Genomic DNA, 16,971 nt, shown 5'->3' with positions numbered 1-16,971 from the left:
CTCACCACGTACGTCATCAACATGATCTTCGGACTCCCCATCAATTAATTGCTAACATGCGTCGCTCACAGAGAAGCTCCGAACTCCCATCACCGATCTTTTCAAGATCAAGCACCCCGTCCTCCTCGCAGGCATGAACGTCGCTGCTGGTCCCAAGCTTGCCGCCGCCGTCTCCAACGCTGGTGGTCTCGGTGTCATTGGTGGTGTCGGCTATACCCCTGACATGTTGCGCGAGCAAATCGCCGAGCTCAAGAGCTTCCTCGACGACAAGAACGCTCCCTTTGGTGTCGACCTGCTTCTTCCCCAGGTTGGCGGTAGCGCTCGCAAGACTAAGTACGTCACATGTCGTCCTCTCCCCACCTTACAGACCCTTGGTTGCAATCGCATAGAGATCCCATCAGTGACTGGCGCTAATGTACGGTTAACAGCTACGACTACACCAAGGGTAAGCTCAACGAGCTAGTCGATATCATCATCGAGGAGGGCGCAAAGCTCTTTGTCTCTGCTGTCGGTGTACCTCCCAAGGCTGTTGTCGATAAGCTTCACGCCAATGGTATCGTCTACATGAACATGATCGGTCACGTCAAGCACGTCCAGAAGTGCCTTGACCTCGGTGTCGATATCATCTGCGCCCAGGGTGGTGAGGGTGGTGGCCACACCGGTGATATCCCCACGACTGTCCTCATCCCCGCTGTTGTGGACATCTGCAAGAAGCACAAGTCCCCTCTCACTGGCGGTCCTGTCCAGGTTATTGCTGCTGGTGGTATCCACAACGGTCAGCTCCTCGCCGCCTCCCTTATGATGGGCGCTGGTGCTGTCTGGGTAGGAACCCGCTTCATTCTCACCGATGAGGCTGGTGCCCCCAAGGCCCACAAGGAAGCCGTTCGCACATCTGGGCATGATGACAACATCCGTACCATCATCTGGACAGGCCGTCCTATGCGTGTCCGCAACAACGACTACATCAACGACTGGGAGACCAACCGCCAGGCGGAGATCAAGGAGCTCGTCTCCAAGGGTGTCATTCCCTACGAGGCCGATCTCGATAAGCTCGCCGAAAGCACCAGCGAGAGCGAAAACGATGACGATGAGGACATTCTTGACAAGTACCGACCTTACCTTATGGGTAAGTGCGCTGCCGTCGTCAACGAGCAGAAGCCTGCCAAGGCCGTCGTTGATGAGTTTGTGGACGACGCCGTTGCTTGGTTGCAAAAGGGCAACAAGATGATTGCCAAGCTGTAAAGCAGCCACGCCATTTACATATAAGATACCTTGTTATTTAGTCATTATTTTGTGATCTATACGTAGATTAGGAGCCGGTCAACACTGAAACTTTGCATATAAAACTCATTGTTATAACATATCCGCTTTCACTCTCGCTGCATACCAGTGTTGCTTTGGTTATTAAATGTCTTGGTCAGCTAGAGATCTGGATCTCCTAAGTGTATATTTCAGCTACCTAATCTTGATACCCCTGCCAAAGTACAGACAGGGTGGATACACGAGGTAACTAGAGTAGCAAGCTATCTTATGCCGCCTGTCTATACCTTCTACATGATGCCTCAATTTACAGGAACGTTCCATCGATAAAACAGGTATTCCTCAATCTATCTAGGTATGCCATGCCAGCCAGCCTTCAACATGACAGAGTTTCTCTGCACAGCATGCTCTCGATTTGCCGATGATTTTGGCGAGGTTGAACAAAAAGGCTGGAGATCTTTTCTCGACATCGCACCTGATTTCCACTCGTTGGCGAAACTAACACAGAGTGGGTGTTCGTTTTGCCAAATTGTCTACCAATCTTGCTGTTATGGTGAAACCGTATCTTATGAGAGGGATACACTTCTCATTCGAGTCGAAGCATTGGCGGGTCATGGTCTCGGCCATGATAGCTACAGTGACTGTGACAGTATCTTCACGGATGGTGAGGAAGATGATAGGCTTTCATTTCGCGACCAATATCCAAGGCAGCTGTATCTTAAAATAACTATTGGCGACAAAGGAGAGGGCCGTTCGCATCATTTGCCTCTAGTAATGGGCGAGTGCTCAGAAAAGTCGACAAATTTATCAAAATCACACGCGGATGAGCCCATTATCAATCTCTGCTCAAGCGAAGGTGTTGATGATGCAGTTGCCTTGGCTAAATACTGGATACTTGAATGTGACCGTTTCCATACCAAATGCAACGATTGTCCATACACCAAACAGCAACCAAAGGTCCTACCCACGAGGATTATAGACGTTGGATCAACCAGCAGAGGGAATCCACCACGGCTATATGTACCCAATCCGCTCGACAATGAGGATGCGGAGTATGCTGCTTTGAGTTACGCCTGGGGTTCCAATCCCACATTTGCGACAACTACAGCATCCAACATTGACGAAATGACACAATGTCTGCCATGGGACAAGCTCGCAAATACTATACAAGAAGCTATCATGTTCACCCGGAAGCTGGGAATTAGATACCTATGGGTTGATGCTTTGTGTATACTGCAAAGTGAAGGCCACGACGATGCATTTCATAAAGCAGATTGGTCTTATGAGGCCAGTCGATTCGGCCAATATTACGAGAACGCTAGATTGACTATTGCAGCAACGGGAGCCGTCTCTTCTGACAAGGGACTATTCCTCCCACGGCCTGCTCTGCTAGTCAATCCGAAGCCAGTTATCTTTCGACAAAAGAAATTTTGGGGCGGAATCAGAGACATCACCGTCCTACCACTGTCTCCAATATGGAATTTCGAAATAGGCAGCTCCCCTCTTCTTTTAAGAGGATGGACATTGCAGGAAAGAGCCCTTTCTAAGAGGGTCTTGCACTTTGGGATGAACTGCATCCTGTGGGAATGTCACGAGTGTCGGGCGATCGAAACCGCGCCACGTCGCTTAGAGCCTGTAACTTCCAAGGATATAAGCAACGACTTCGTCTATGCGTTTAGAAATCTGCAAAACCTGGCGGGGGAAAGTTTTGTGAAGTTGTGGTACAGATTTGCCGGCCGTTATTCAATGCGCAAATTCACCTTTGCCTCGGATAGACTACCAGCCTTGTCCGGAATTGCTGCAAGAGTTCAGGACTGCTTCCAGCAAAAGTATATCGCAGGCTTATGGGCGTCCAATATAACTCAGGGGCTGGCTTGGGCAGTTCCCGGGGTACCCAATCACAAATCTCCAAGTTTGACTGATCTGTCTATGGGCGTTGAATGGAAGACTATGCCCTCAAAGCTCAACATTCCCTCGTGGAGTTGGGCGTCTAGTGATAGACTAATACATATGTTCTTCCACTCCGATGAGTGGACTTCGATGGTTAAAATCAAGAGCTGGACGGTAGAAACGAAGGGTGCGGAAACTTCTGGGCAAGTTGTTCACGGGACGCTACGTCTAAAAGGTCTGTTCCAGATGATAAATTTGGTCGATCTCAGTCCACCATTTAGTAGAGCACAATTTAATCGATATGGATTCGTATATGAGGAAGATCTCGCAAAGCACTTCAGCAATAGGCTCTTTGCTTGTATTCTTCTTGGAACAGAAATTAGGTTTTGGTGGAAAACCCGTGCTACAATTCTTCTAGCAGGTACACTCATACTTCAGCCAACTGGTCAAGGTGTCGATTCGACAGAAGAGTACAGACGTGTTGGATTTCTCAGAGCCCCTTTTAGGGGCCACTGGTCTGAAGTTACCGAAACCAGGACCATTGATCTTGTATAATAAGCAATTCAAAGAATCAACACTTTCACCTTGTATACAGCATGAGTGTAATGGGACCTCAGGCAAGCTTTGTATACAAACAAAGTCTGGTCTCATCACGTATAGAGTTCCATCCTTTGTATTCATCACAAGTCGTACCAATGCATCACAGTGAAGCTAACCAACCTGTAGGGCAGAGTTGCATAAACGAGAGGCCTTCGAGGATCTTCAATACCTTGACTGAGAGCTGAGGTACTGGGAAGTCGACTTGTTGCCGCCAGGTTCTTTCTTTTCTTTAGTTTGATGCATTGTAAATCGTCAATGGTTCATATTCAGTTTTGAATCTAACGGTGGATTTGTTCAAACAACATTCACAGGATGTCTAGGGTAAGAAAGATTCATCCTTGAAGACAATAAAGAATACCAGCATGAGAAACTCTTCTATTTCTGTATGAGATATATAACGAGTAGACAAATGATTATCTTTTATATCGTAAACTAGGAAAACATCAAATCTATTTCATACTAGAGTAACCAAAGCAGTCAACTTTGACTTTGACATCGCATGTACGCCAGCTCCAAAAAGCATCCCGACCCCAGATTCATGCAAAACGCATTGTCCCAATGCGCCGCGCCATATGTTCTACTCGATAACTGGTGATGATCGAGGCAGCGCATGCATCTTCTGGTTCACCGCAACTGCTGCTTTTTCTCCGACAGAAACTCGTTCAAACTTCAAGCTCCATCATGCTCCCATATATTCATCGCGCCCAACGACAGCACCGCTTAGTTTCCAAGGTATGAGCGGATGGCTCCCTGGAGTCGAGTTGACACCTCGCCAGCCATTTGTGTGAGGTTCTCAAGATCGTCACCAGCGGTGATACCAAACTTGCGCACAAAGTCCTTGGCTGCAGACTCGAGGTCGCCGTACTCCTCCTCGGGCTCGTCCTCTGGTCGTCCGAAGTAGGCGTTTGAAGAAATGGCGGTTGCGCCCTCGAAACCTTGAAGTCGGGTCTTGGCCTCGGATTGTTGGCTGGGGTCGAAAGCACCCTTGCCGAAGAACTCGTCGGAAGAAATGCCCTTCTGGGTGCCAAACTTTTCACGGGCATATCGCTCAGAGTCATCTGTTATTCAGTCAGTACTAGGTCCTAAAGCGATTGAGCACTCATGCTTAACTTACCAACATCTTGAGCCCTGACGGGGCCAACGGAACCAAAACCTCCAGCGTTCCTCTTGGGGGCAGAAGAAGCGGCGGCCTTGGGACCACCAATTTGTCCAAAACCCAGACGGTTCACACCCATACCCAGTCGCTCAACCTCGGCATCTGACTTCTGTCGTGTGTGCGACGAGGCGCTTCCACGACTGGAGCTAACAGGAGTGGGAGAGATAATGGCAGCAGCTGATCCGGAGTTCTTGGTGGCGGGGTCCTCCTCGGCATCGGGATCGTAGCCAAGCTTGGCAATGCGATCCGCCTCCTCCTTGGCCTTCCTCTCAGCCTCATCAAAGTCAATGACATCGGCGGTGACCTTCTTTGCGCCGAGCTTGGTGGTCTTCTTGGCACCGAGAACGTTGGCTTTTCGGGGGCCATTGGAAGCGGGCGTCTTGCGGAGAGCGGCGGATGTAGTGATTCGGCTTGCAGCAGGCTTGTTCTCGCCAGTGGAGGTTCGGGAAAGGGGTGAAGCTGTACGGGCGATATCCTTGCCGCTGCCAGAGTTCAAGAAGGGAGAAGGCGTGCGGCCGACAACAGGAGGGGTTCCGGTGCGAGAGATGGGTGGTGTAGGTCTCTTGATAGCAGGCTTGTCCCAGGAAGAGAAGAAATCGTCGTCGGGCTCGCCGGCAGGGGTAGCGGAGCCATTGTCAACAGCGTCGGTGATTACAACTTCAGTGGGATATCTAGACACATGTCAGCTTTGGTAAGGAACATTTGTTGCGGTGCAAAAACATACTCTTGAGCATCTCGCGCAGCACGGCGCTTGAGCTCATCCTTGTACTTTGTCGCAGCGTTGGATTGATACTTGGTCTTGGGGTCTTTGCTGTTCAGCGCCGCGGTGCCACCATTCTGCTGGAAGAACTTGGTAGCAGACTCATTGCCGCCAACCTTCATCACTCGCAGCTGATCCCATTGCCACTCTGTCCCAAATCGTTAGTTCAAGGCGATCTATGTGAAGATGGAAGGGTGTTGGGGTTTACGTACGGTCGAGGTTCGTTGATCGCACAAAAGAGATATGGACACCAAGGTTTCGGTGGTTGGAGGAGCAGTCAAGGCAGAGGTAGATGCCAAAGGGAACAGAGGTCCATGTAGGGTTCTTTTGGCCGCAGTCGAAGCAGATCTAATGGTGAGAGGGCAAAAGTCAATTTGTTGCCACTATCAGCGCGATTAGGTAGGACCAGCGCATACCTTGTTCGCAGGCTTAGTCTTCAACTTCTCAAAGATCTTGAGCGACTGCTGCTTTGTCGCAAGGGAGCTCATATTGACTATTGGGCCGTGATCGGGTGAAGCTGGAGAAGTAACACAAAGAGGAAAGTGATGGACGAGGTTCGATGTTTTATATATGTCCTGAATTGTCTGCGACGTGTCAAAGACAGGAAAGAATTGGTATTGGTCAGGCTCGAAAAAGGGAACAATGGTCGGGTATCCTAAGACTCAGGATCAGAATTAAGGAGAACTGTTGTTCAAGGGCAGTTGTCGATAAGGTGGCATATCGACAAGCACTAGTCCCCATTTGGTCACCCCACCTCGAATTCTGCCCTGGGCGGTGGGGCCGCAACTGCCCATCTAGCTTGAGCTTCCTCATGATGAGCTTCCAACCTTCAAGTCAACAAATTATTGTTACATCACCAGATTGGGGCATTTATACTGGTTAGTACAATGGCTATTGTTGAATCGCCAGGATGAATCCGACGACAAATCTCCTTGTGACCCGGTCCACGGCCTTCCGAGGCGTCCCCACGACACTACGGCCGTTTCTCGCTTCGCGATACTATGCGACCCAGCAAGGTTTAGGAGCTACAGCCCAGGGACCTAAACGACGAGCAGTAACGCCTTTCAATGATAACGGACATGTACCATGGAAACAACTCTCAGTGGCGGAAAAGGCTGCCCGAGCGACGCAACAGAGCTTCAATTTTGGCATGATCCTTGTTGGTCTTGTTCTCACTGTAAGCACCAGCGCATCGCAATTGTGAGAAATGAGCGTCTAATCTTTCCTAGGGTGGTGTGGGATACTTTCTCTGGACCGATGTCTTCTCCCCCGATAGCAAGATCTCCAACTTCAACCGAGCAGTCGACAAGATCAGAAGCGATCCTCGTATCATCGATGCCATGGGCGATTCCAAGAAAATTACAGCACATGGAGACGAGACATTCAACAAGTGGAGGAGGGCGAGACCTGTTGCGTATGTGTATGACATACCCTAGTGTATGTCCATATGCTGACTTTCTTAGTTCCTCGGAAACAACAGATGCGCGCGGAGACCAACATATAATGATGCATTTCTATGTACGTCCGTCGATGACTCGGAACATACTCGTGACTAATAACCTCAGGTTGATGGACCCAAGAATAACGGCATTGCACGACTTCACATGGTCAAGTACCGCGGACACAGCGACTTTGAGTATAAGTATCTGTTTGTCGACGTCAAGGGTCATGAAAGGATCTATCTCGAACATGAAGACACATCAGCCAAGAGTGGCAAGAAATTCAGCATGTTCGGAGTGAAATGGTAAAGGCCCTTTACGACTTGCAAAACCCTGGCTCCCCTCAGGGTATCAGAAGAATTGGCCACTATTGGCACAAGAGACGAAATTATTAGGCAGCTTATGCTATTTTGCTCAGACTTCTTAGGTTGTTAATTTTTGTACCCTGAGACTCGGAGGCCAACTTTTCTGCTACCCACTAGGTTCTTTTCGTCATCGATCAACCCAACGTTGCTCTGGTTAGTATGATTTAAAGAGCCTATTGTATTATATCCTGGTAGTCAGATTCGAGCTGAAAACCACGTGTATTTATAAACTTGTTTTAACTCTTGAGCGTTGGTTACACTCTGCGTTGGGGCAACTGATGAAAAAATCGTGTATTGTTTACCCTTTTATCTCTTAATATCCTGCTTTCACACATCACGCCGTTAAGTTATGGGGGGTAAGATGAAATGAAAGGTTGTGACTATATGTCAACATTTGTATCACTAAGCTGTATTCTATGCGCACCAAAACTTCTTTCTCGCTGCTACATTCACTGAAATGGCTTATAACTAGAATATGTTGCATTGTAATTTGTACAAGTAATGAAGCTACCTACTGCTCACTTCTCTCCATTGAGAGTGTTCGCTGAGGATGCCTCAGGGTAGCAAGATACTTAATCAGGTTCAACGTCAGCGACGACCAGACTAGGCAGTCTTTCACAGGTATCTGAGACTTAGCTCGTACCTTTATTCTCTACGCCCGGAACATCGATATTAAGCTCTTTTCTGTCCCACGATGCGAAGATGGCTCCGGTTCATTTTGACGACTTCTTTCTCACACCCACTTTATATCTGGCATTGTATACTACCAGACACTTCACTGTCTCTGAAATCCCATGGCATGGCAAGTCAGGGTAGAACACTTTTCTCCGATTAAACAATTGAGAACAGGCAGAGGTTCCTTGAGGTTGTGAATAATAAGTGAGAGCCCTCGTGTGGAAAATACAAGCAATAGTCTCCTCATCTCCAATCAAGTCTCACTGCTCTCATTGAAAAATCATCAAAGCATTTCACAGCACATAGCTCCTGATCACTTTGATCGATTTCTATGTACCACAGCCGGATCCTTATCTATGCGTGTGCAAGTTTTACTGTCTTTCATTTCGTTTTCTTAACCCATCCGACTACCATATCCTCGAGGCATGAGATGATGATTCTGTCACCGTAGTCTACTATAGTTATAACGGGCTTAATCGATGTTCTTGAATGATGACTTATATGGCCTGTAGTAGCCGCAACGGGCAAGGGTGATGATCGCGTGCGCAGCGCTCCTCAAACCTTGGTGTTCAGGCATCGAATCAGTGATACATATCCGGATGTCATACAACTCATTCATCTGGCGAGTTTGAGGCCTTTCAATTCATCGGCATTCCATTTCTCACAATCCGAGCTCTCGCGACGCACCTACGTATAAGGTCATCTAAGTCGACCGAGACACAAAATCTATAAGGCTGAAACCACCATACTTCCCATGAATCAACACTGTATGCCTCCAGGGTGATATAGAGTAAGCATTAAACACGTTAAAGATAGATTCCGCCTATAAACTTGAGTCAGAGGCTGGTTATTGTCTCAGACGGATGAAGGCACAGCCATGTCCAGAGTGACTTTAGGTGAGAGGGCTCGAGGGCTAACGGGCACGCATGTATGCCCTCCATTTTGTCTAAGTATCATAATAACGCAACCTTTTCCAACACACCCTCCTTTACCACACATTCCTTCCTGAATAAGTAAAGGAAGAATGTAAAATTCGTCACCCTGGTTTCTATTTTTCTCATACGAAAGGTGAGGACAAGAATTCTCACTTGCCATTGATAGATGATAACGGTATAGGCCCAGGTGAATAGAAACTGTGCCTATGCTACGTCAAGGGTTATCTAGGGGTCGATTCATTCGAATCTTTGTGTCCAGTTGTATGAGCCTGTTATGACCAAACGCACAGCAAGCCTTGCTGTTATTTGCTTGAACCTCTCAGTAGGGCAAGCCAAACTCTCATTGATCAGACATGAAGTTCCCTCCTGTCAAATAAGTCTACTTGGTATTTCCAATGCGAAGCTTATGTGTAACGAGAATTCGTGTCCCCATAGTCGTCTACTAAATGAGCCTCATGTAGGAATTGGTCAGAAAGACACCACTACAATACCGTCTACACGTTTGGTCACATCTCATGAATGTTTTTATCCATGGTAACCGCTTCACATCTTAACACGCCTATCTTGACCCGATTCCTGCCGTCGAGTACTTATCACGCGAGAATCAACAGAGGTCCAACCACCGGAGCTGCATCAAATAATTATGTACATAGATTTCGACGGGTTACCCTACGTGGTAAGTGTACAAGCCTCATCCAGGGTCCCTGGGTTTCCAGCCAGAAGACCCATACCAAGCTTCCTAGGGCATTCTTAACAATAGAATGGCACATATGTTCCAGGTACTACGTTGTGAGTACTGGGGCTTCCAGCCAGGATGATCTCCTAACCCGCACTTAAATGGCTTCAGTCTACGGAACTTCCTCTTGGAGAAAAGTTCATTTGATCAGTGTGGGTGCTTCCCTGATAAAGATGAAGCCATCGTCATTGTCGTTCAGGGTCACGCAGTTTCTTACATCCACACCACAGCGCATTGATCAGCAGTTTCTGGGGAACTAGGCAGGGCGTGTGTTGGAATCTGGGGACCCCAAACAAGGACGCTATCAATCAGTCACCGAGATCGGATCTGCGAGGCTGGTGCCTGTTTTCGCCTCATCTTGAGTTGCCGCCATGTATCTCAGTCTACGCCCAGCGTTAAGCCAAAGACACACGTCCTAGTCGGCAAACTAAGACAGAGACAAATTTATGTCGGTAGTTGAGCTTGCTGTCCTCGGTCCAGCGGCTTTGGCGCTCAGCCTGAGCTCCACGCCTATCATGAGACTCACTGACGTTTTTTCTAGGCGCCATCAAAAGGAAGCTCTTTAAACATGTGGAGTCTCACTAGCCCATTATAGACACTACACAAACACGACTTCTTCCGAGCTCATTCCTCGGCACACCCGTCTTGCTCCGAGCAAAGATTTTCCTCCTCTGAACCCTGAATGTTGAGCTTTTTCTTGGAAACCCCTGCTGAAAACGTGCGTCCTCTTGAATGGTGAATTGTCAGTGTTGGCAGCTTAAATCGTGCGAGGCTAGGTCAAAGAATCAGCTTGCAAGTTGTCTATTAGCTTAGCTATTTCAACCACGATGGACTTTTCCCGAGGACAATAGCTCAACTGTGCGATATGCTACACTGAACCCCTACCGGATAAAAAAGCAGACAACTACTGTCAAGCCAAAAAAGACATTTGATTCAGTATCAATGAGCTTTAGGGTTTCCGTATATCCGAGTGAACTCGCTATTGCGTCTTTGTTGTGATTGCTAAGATAACACAATACCAACGGTGGATGTTGGTTGATTGAAGGATGAGGCTCTCAGGATACAAACGAATTTAATCTTTCTTTGTCATGGCCGCAGCTTCTTATGGCCTAATCCTCCGTCCTATCCGGGCGCTGCTCACAGTAGCCTATTGTCTGTGTAACTCGCTTCGTCTCGAGATGGCAACGTGCCACTTGGCCATCGAGGCTTGATCGATCGTCGACTGCTCTCTTATATGTGCCTATCGTTCCCTTTCAGGTTCCGTTCATCGTCGTTGCCCTGAGGCGACAGCCAACCGTTTGCCGTTTGACGAAAAATATAGCTTATCTTCTTGGCTCAGTCAGGCCAGAGAGCTTCGGTGGCAGGGTCCATGATGAATCCCTCTGGGTCGCTCGGCGTTTCTGGCAAGCTTAGCATACGGTTGGCCCATCTTCTCACTATTTTTGAAGTGATGCATTAGATGACTTTGAAGCGACGCTCGCTGTGATCGGTCCGAAGCAGTGCAGGTTGCGAATCGAAATCGTGAGCCTTATCACGTTTCTTTGGGCCTGTCGTAATGCTCCGCAATGCCATCGTCTTGAGTTCACTTGAACCCAGTTAAATAACTCGTCGTGTAGTTATACCTGGTTCCGCCGTCACATTGGCCAGCGGCCTTTATCATGGACGGGTGTTGTGTCGTTGGCTCCTATCAGTTGAATACAAGATAAGTTTCTGAGTGTTGCCAGGTCCGATGTTCAAGGTCCTATGATGAAAGACCTAGACTCCATTTAATCGCATATTGGTCCGGGGTGGAAATGTCGGGCATGGCCCATCCCGTAATAGACGGTCCCGTCTGTTTGGTTATCATCTCTCACTTGTGGCATCAACACCAACTCAGTCAGGATGTGTTGCAATCGTTGGTTTGTCTATCGGGTCGGGACGCTAGCATTTCCCAGGGTGTACATGGTAAGGGATATCCAAACGCGAGGGGATTCACCTTGCACTATATTCTAACCTTGTTCTCTCACGCATGAGAGAATACTTAATTCATGTAAGCACTTCCCTGTAGATTCAGGTAGTGTTCTGCATAAACATAGCAGAACCCTTTACTAATGATCAAGTCAACTTCTGTGACGTAACAAACCTGGTATCTAGCGCTCATGGATTATGACAAGGTCCATGTGATGAATTGCTCACACCCCTCAGGGCACGAAGAGACGGCGTTGGATGCCCTGAACAAGGGTTGTGTTGTGATTTTGCAGGGAGCCTTCCCCATGCTGACCCATGCCCTTCTGACATATCGTGGGGCGTGTGCGTGGGGGAAGATATCCACAATGAGAGCTTGGCTCTGGCGCAAAGTTGGAATATCAGGAACCAAAAGTAATGATACTGTTGTGTCATGCTTGTGAAAATTTTCAGGAGGTCGCTCAAGCTGTCACCCTTGGGTCCGCTTTCTGTCATCCTTGGCTTTGGCTAAAAAGGTGCAAACTGACTTGGAGCCAGAATAGAAACAGCTCTTGGTCTCGTCAGAACAGCCACAAAAGGCCTCATTTCCCCGGTATCCCGTTTTGTCTCGATCTAAAACAGCGTGATGTTTGTGCCCATCGTATCCGTAGAGGTTCGGAGGCTGAGAGGATATCGCGGCTGAGTAATAAACAGGCCAAAAGTATTGTAGATTGATCATCGCTTTAGCACATTCTCATTGACGCCAACAAGGACCTTGTCTAGCTTGTCTTCTGCCATTGCTATTTTCTCACTCAAAATCAAAATGTCATAATCGGCTTCGATTGCTGAATACCCCCTAAACTTACAAATTATTGCAAAATTGAGTTTCTGGAAGCGTTGTCCCTGCTGGGATCGTTGTTGTGAATGTCGATCGTCTGGGGTTGACGTAAATAGCTCCACTGACGTAAGGTACGGGAAGCTCAAGGAGATCTCTCCTTCCAGATCGATGTCAAACAATCTCAGATTCAGGGAAACTTGAGGGAAGTACGAGTCAGAGACAAAGTTAATCGCAGTAGTTGCGAGCTATGAAGCTGTTGGAAGCAGAGGATCGACAGTTGGAAGCTTTTAATGGATTCCATTTATCGACGTCAGTTATTACCAGCTGACGTTGTTTTGTCGTGTCGTCTAATGGAGTGGGAAGGAGCGGAAGGTGACAAGAAGCATTCCCTCTTTCCTGATGTTATGATACGATCGTTAGGGCTCACCTTCCGCTCATGATACTTCTCAACTGCTTGCGCGTTCCAAATGCAGGGAGGTTACAGATTGAACTTATGCTTGACGCGCAACATGCATACCACGGCGACAGTTGATAGAACAATTCCTTTGTGACGCCCCTAGTGGGTAGCAGAAAAAATGGTGTTCTAAGCCTTGGGGTATAAAAATAAGTAGTCTAAGAGGTATAGCCTGAAGGGCATAAAGTGACCTACTAATTTCGTCTCTTATGCTTATAGCGGTCAATTTTTCTGATACCCTGAGGCGCCCCTGGCAAGTTTCTCTACGCGCGCAGATCACCCACGAAGCACACGGGATGGTGATCCCGATGCCATAGAAGACCGTCGGAGAAGGTCAACCCCCACGCAATTGCAAAAAGTTCCTACCTGGAGCAGTTTAGACGGAAATAGGGTACACTCTCAAACAATATACTCCTCCAAGACTGGTCTAATATTTATATCAACCACCAAATCAGCACTGATGAGCAATGATCCGGATTCCTGAATCAGAGCCGGAAATGCCATCCGAGCTTCAGGGCCAAATGACAGACAATGCGCTGTGCCTGCCGTCGGTTATATTGGTTTTTGACATCGCAATAGAACAATTGTAACCGTGCCATCGCCAAGTCGTTGTATGATAGATCCCACGCACACTCCGGCTGAGACCAAGATCTACCGCTCCAATCAGCCCGGCCATCACAGCGACCGAATTTGAGATCACGCCGTCCAGCATACAATGCCATTCCATATAATTGCCCACGTGCTTTACTCAGGTGATGAACCGCGATGTGGGACAAGTTTAACAGAAGTTCTGCCAACTGACTAACTACTACTACACAGTACCTGTATTAAGCCTTTTCAAACCGGCATGACACGTTGAACCTTTGTCAAGGCGGCCCCTGACTCAAGAGTGCAAGACAAATCTTCTGCTCTTGCCTTGTTTGTTCGTTTCCCCGGGGCCCCAGAAAGTCAAAGATAAGACATCTTGGCTGCTTGATAGCGGCCCGCAATCGCGATCCCTGAATCATCAGGGCGTGTCGTGTCGCAAGCGCCTTGAGCGATAACAGGAACGACAGTGCCGCAGAGAACAACAATGATCGCCAACGCCTTGACGTCGTCGACGTGAAAGTATCATTGTCCATCGACCAGCCAAAAGCGCCCATTCCAACCCCAGCTTTGAGTTGGGTTGCTTGACCCCACGAATGCCACCCTCCAGAAACAAAAAGCAGAGCATTTCTAGGCAGACAAAACAAGCCTAGCTAGAGCTGCCACACACACCCGCATTTAGGAACTTGGGGGGAGACGGACAGGGGGAGCGCACACGCCACCCACCCCCGGATTTTAGGTAGGTATGTGTGTACTCTAGCAAATCAACCATCAGACACCAGATATGGAAGTTTTATCAAAAATGGTGTTTCTTTTCGGTTCGCGGGCTTTCTCCTACACACCATTACACGCTTGCATCCGATTTCTATCACAGCTCTCATTCGCTCAGCGTTTTAGCGGTGAACTTGCTATACATTTCTCTACGGACTTGTGTTGCCGTGAGTTGACATTGGCCTTGACCTGGGGCCGACCGCTTTGATCAAATCGGCTTTCACCTTCAGCTTGTGCTTATCGCGCGGTCAGGGGCTTTCAAAACCACTCAGCCCACGAAACACAACCTAATTGAGAGGCTCCTCCACTAAAACAATCCAAGTCTTGTGCGTTTTATGTACCTTTGAAGGTGTGGTACATGGGGCGTATCGCCAGGTGCTATGCTCATTCACCGACCATCCCGGGCCGAGATACCTGAGCCCATTAGGCAAATGGCTCTCTTTGAACTTCACATGCTGAACTGGTTCGCAACAATTGTACGGAGATTGCCAATATTATAGAGATTTCACAGTATCCTAGGAGGCCACAGATGTGCGACTCGGTTAAGGACTGCCTCGTCTTACTTGCGCCCAATAGTACCTCTTCCCCTTGATCCGTACTGCAACAAAATCAAAATAGCTGCACCCCTGAACTTGGCCGGGCTAAGCAGAGACAAAGTCTTGGTTGGTATCTGAAGGACGCGTACTCATAGCCCATTGTACTACCTTGCAGAGACAGCTGTAGGACCACTTAACTCATTAATAAGGGGGACCACTGTACGGATACTCGTATCTATTAGGGGAGCATGTAATTCATTCGCCAGTAAAACTGCGAAGCTCTCACAGGCTGACGTGATGTGCTGAAAGCCAACTTGAGTCTCGAGGCGTACCAGTCAAAAGGCTCCCAGCTTGGTCGAGGTACCTGCTTTCCTTTCCTGACACAACGGGTCGTGGCTGGCTGCATTGCGGATCGTGGTCTGTTTTCTCTCTCTTTTTTGCTTTTCTGCGACACCACAAACACACCCCACGGGGAGAGGATCAAAAGCCCCCAGTCAAACTTTGGGGTATGGATGGTGCGCCTCCTTATCGATGATAAGTGATGGAACTGCAGCCCTCTAATTTGTGGCTTCCCAACTTTCCGATAGGCTTTGCTTAGCAGGCGGGCCTGCGTCCCGAAATTGTAATAAGCAAAGTTAGGGACAAACGGCCGCTGAGAAAAGCAACCACTTGCTGCGCCCTGAACGACCGGGAAAGGCTGATATCAGTATCCGTAGCGAACCATTAAAAAAAATTGTTGCCTGGTGTGTAAGTAAATCATTGGTTAATAAGCGCAGTGCATGGGTTGATAAGTGATAGATGAGAGAAGAGACAACAAGAGATTAGTGAGAGTGTGTGCGTGTTCAGTAGCCAATTGTTAGTGTCACCTGGCAATCTGTTTCTTTTCCATGTGATTACCACCACCATCAGGGCATTTCACCATCGGCACGCTGACACACAGGGGTTGAGAGAGATGGTGTGTACTGTGCTCAACTATGCGTATTGTGTTATACTGGGCTTGGATGATGCATATGCAAATGGTGGGGAAGAACGGCAGATGGAATTGCATGGCTAGCTTCTTTTTTTATTTATTAAAATAAATATTCCATCAGAAATGATGTTTTTTAATGAACAAATACACCATAGTATATATCGTCGGATGCGGTGACTGTCGTGTATGCCAAACGTCACTTCTAGCTACATCCAAGATGAATATCCTACCCCAGAAGATGTCTCCCGTGAACAACCCACCTGTTGTCAAACTCCCCGTCATATGACGGCATCCTGAGATCTGTCTGATCTGGCTTTGTCTAAAAAGGGGCCACTAATGAAGAGCGGTTTCCCGTCTTGGCCCCCAAGACGAAACAAGTCTGAATAAACCTTGACCAGTGTCTTTTTTCCCCTCAAACACAAAAAAAACATGCCGGCTTAAGAGCGCCCTCTTTTACCCCAGTGCTTTCCAAGCTTGCGGTTCCGCTCTGGAGGCTTCTGTCTATACAAGCCCTGATCTTCTCTCACAAGATAGCGTCATCGTATTCATATTGCTCAAGCTCTTGGATTCCCCGTGTCCACCTTTCCATCATTAATTAATCATGTTGCACACCATGATGATCCTGACGTCGGTCATTCGACTGAAGACTGTGCACCACGATGAACCACCATTCCAGACAATCATGCAAATCGCGGTGGGATAGAATGCGCGTTTGAAGTTTAATTGATACATTGGTACACAGTACATGCTGTAGCGTCTGTTCCGGAGCTTATCCTTGCGCCTTTTGTCTATCTCTATCTATCGCCATACATCATTCATAGTATTAGTTTCGTAATCTTCGAGGGCCAGAGGCACCCTAACACCCTAGTAGTTGTCTCTCAGAGCTGACTGGCTTGCTTTGCCTGAGCTAAGCTCAACACTGAAGCAAGCTACCATGTCAGACCCTGGCCGATCCATTATCAACTCCCCTCGTTGTAGATAATCCCCACAAGGAAATAATGTAGAAAGAAAATAGGACATATTGCATAACATTTGACATGTTCTGGTTGGAAAATTGTAACAGGAGTGAAGTTCTTTT

General features: G+C 48.0%; 3 protein-coding genes across 3 annotated transcripts; 2 read left to right on the top strand and 1 right to left on the bottom strand.

The window, feature by feature from the left end:
• Window positions 1-70: 70 nt before the first annotated feature.
• Window positions 71-3,705, top strand: EDB82DRAFT_431040 (Nitronate monooxygenase-domain-containing protein; the record flags this gene model as incomplete). The annotated part of the gene is made up of 3 exons (XM_025728319.2): window positions 71-333; window positions 429-1,238; window positions 1,596-3,705. Coding segments are annotated over 3 exons (3,183 nt in total), but the record flags the coding sequence as incomplete, so codon positions are not given.
• Window positions 3,706-4,118: 413 nt separating this feature from the next.
• On the bottom strand, window positions 4,119-6,358 carry EDB82DRAFT_508470 (uncharacterized protein). Its single transcript, XM_025728317.2, has 5 exons — window positions 6,083-6,358; window positions 5,879-6,014; window positions 5,631-5,814; window positions 4,865-5,577; window positions 4,119-4,808 (listed from the first exon to the last, which is right to left on the bottom strand). Exons 1-5 carry the CDS (start codon window positions 6,152-6,154, stop codon window positions 4,471-4,473), a joined length of 1,443 nt encoding a protein of 480 aa, XP_025582697.1. The 5' UTR covers window positions 6,155-6,358; the 3' UTR covers window positions 4,119-4,470.
• A 109-nt stretch (window positions 6,359-6,467) lies between these two features.
• Window positions 6,468-7,609, top strand: EDB82DRAFT_260944 (mitochondrial import inner membrane translocase subunit TIM21). The gene is made up of 4 exons (XM_025728316.2): window positions 6,468-6,843; window positions 6,896-7,080; window positions 7,130-7,184; window positions 7,232-7,609. Exons 1-4 carry the CDS (start codon window positions 6,577-6,579, stop codon window positions 7,412-7,414), a joined length of 690 nt encoding a protein of 229 aa, XP_025582696.1. The 5' UTR covers window positions 6,468-6,576; the 3' UTR covers window positions 7,415-7,609.
• The last annotated feature ends 9,362 nt before the right edge of the window (window positions 7,610-16,971 follow it).

This window comes from Fusarium venenatum (genome assembly GCF_020744135.1).
Source record: "Fusarium venenatum strain MPI-CAGE-CH-0201 chromosome Unknown EDB82scaffold_3, whole genome shotgun sequence".
NCBI lineage: Eukaryota > Fungi > Ascomycota > Sordariomycetes > Hypocreales > Nectriaceae > Fusarium > Fusarium venenatum.
The sequence above is the reverse complement of the archived record's forward strand: the minus strand, read 5'-3'. Positions and strand labels throughout refer to the sequence as shown.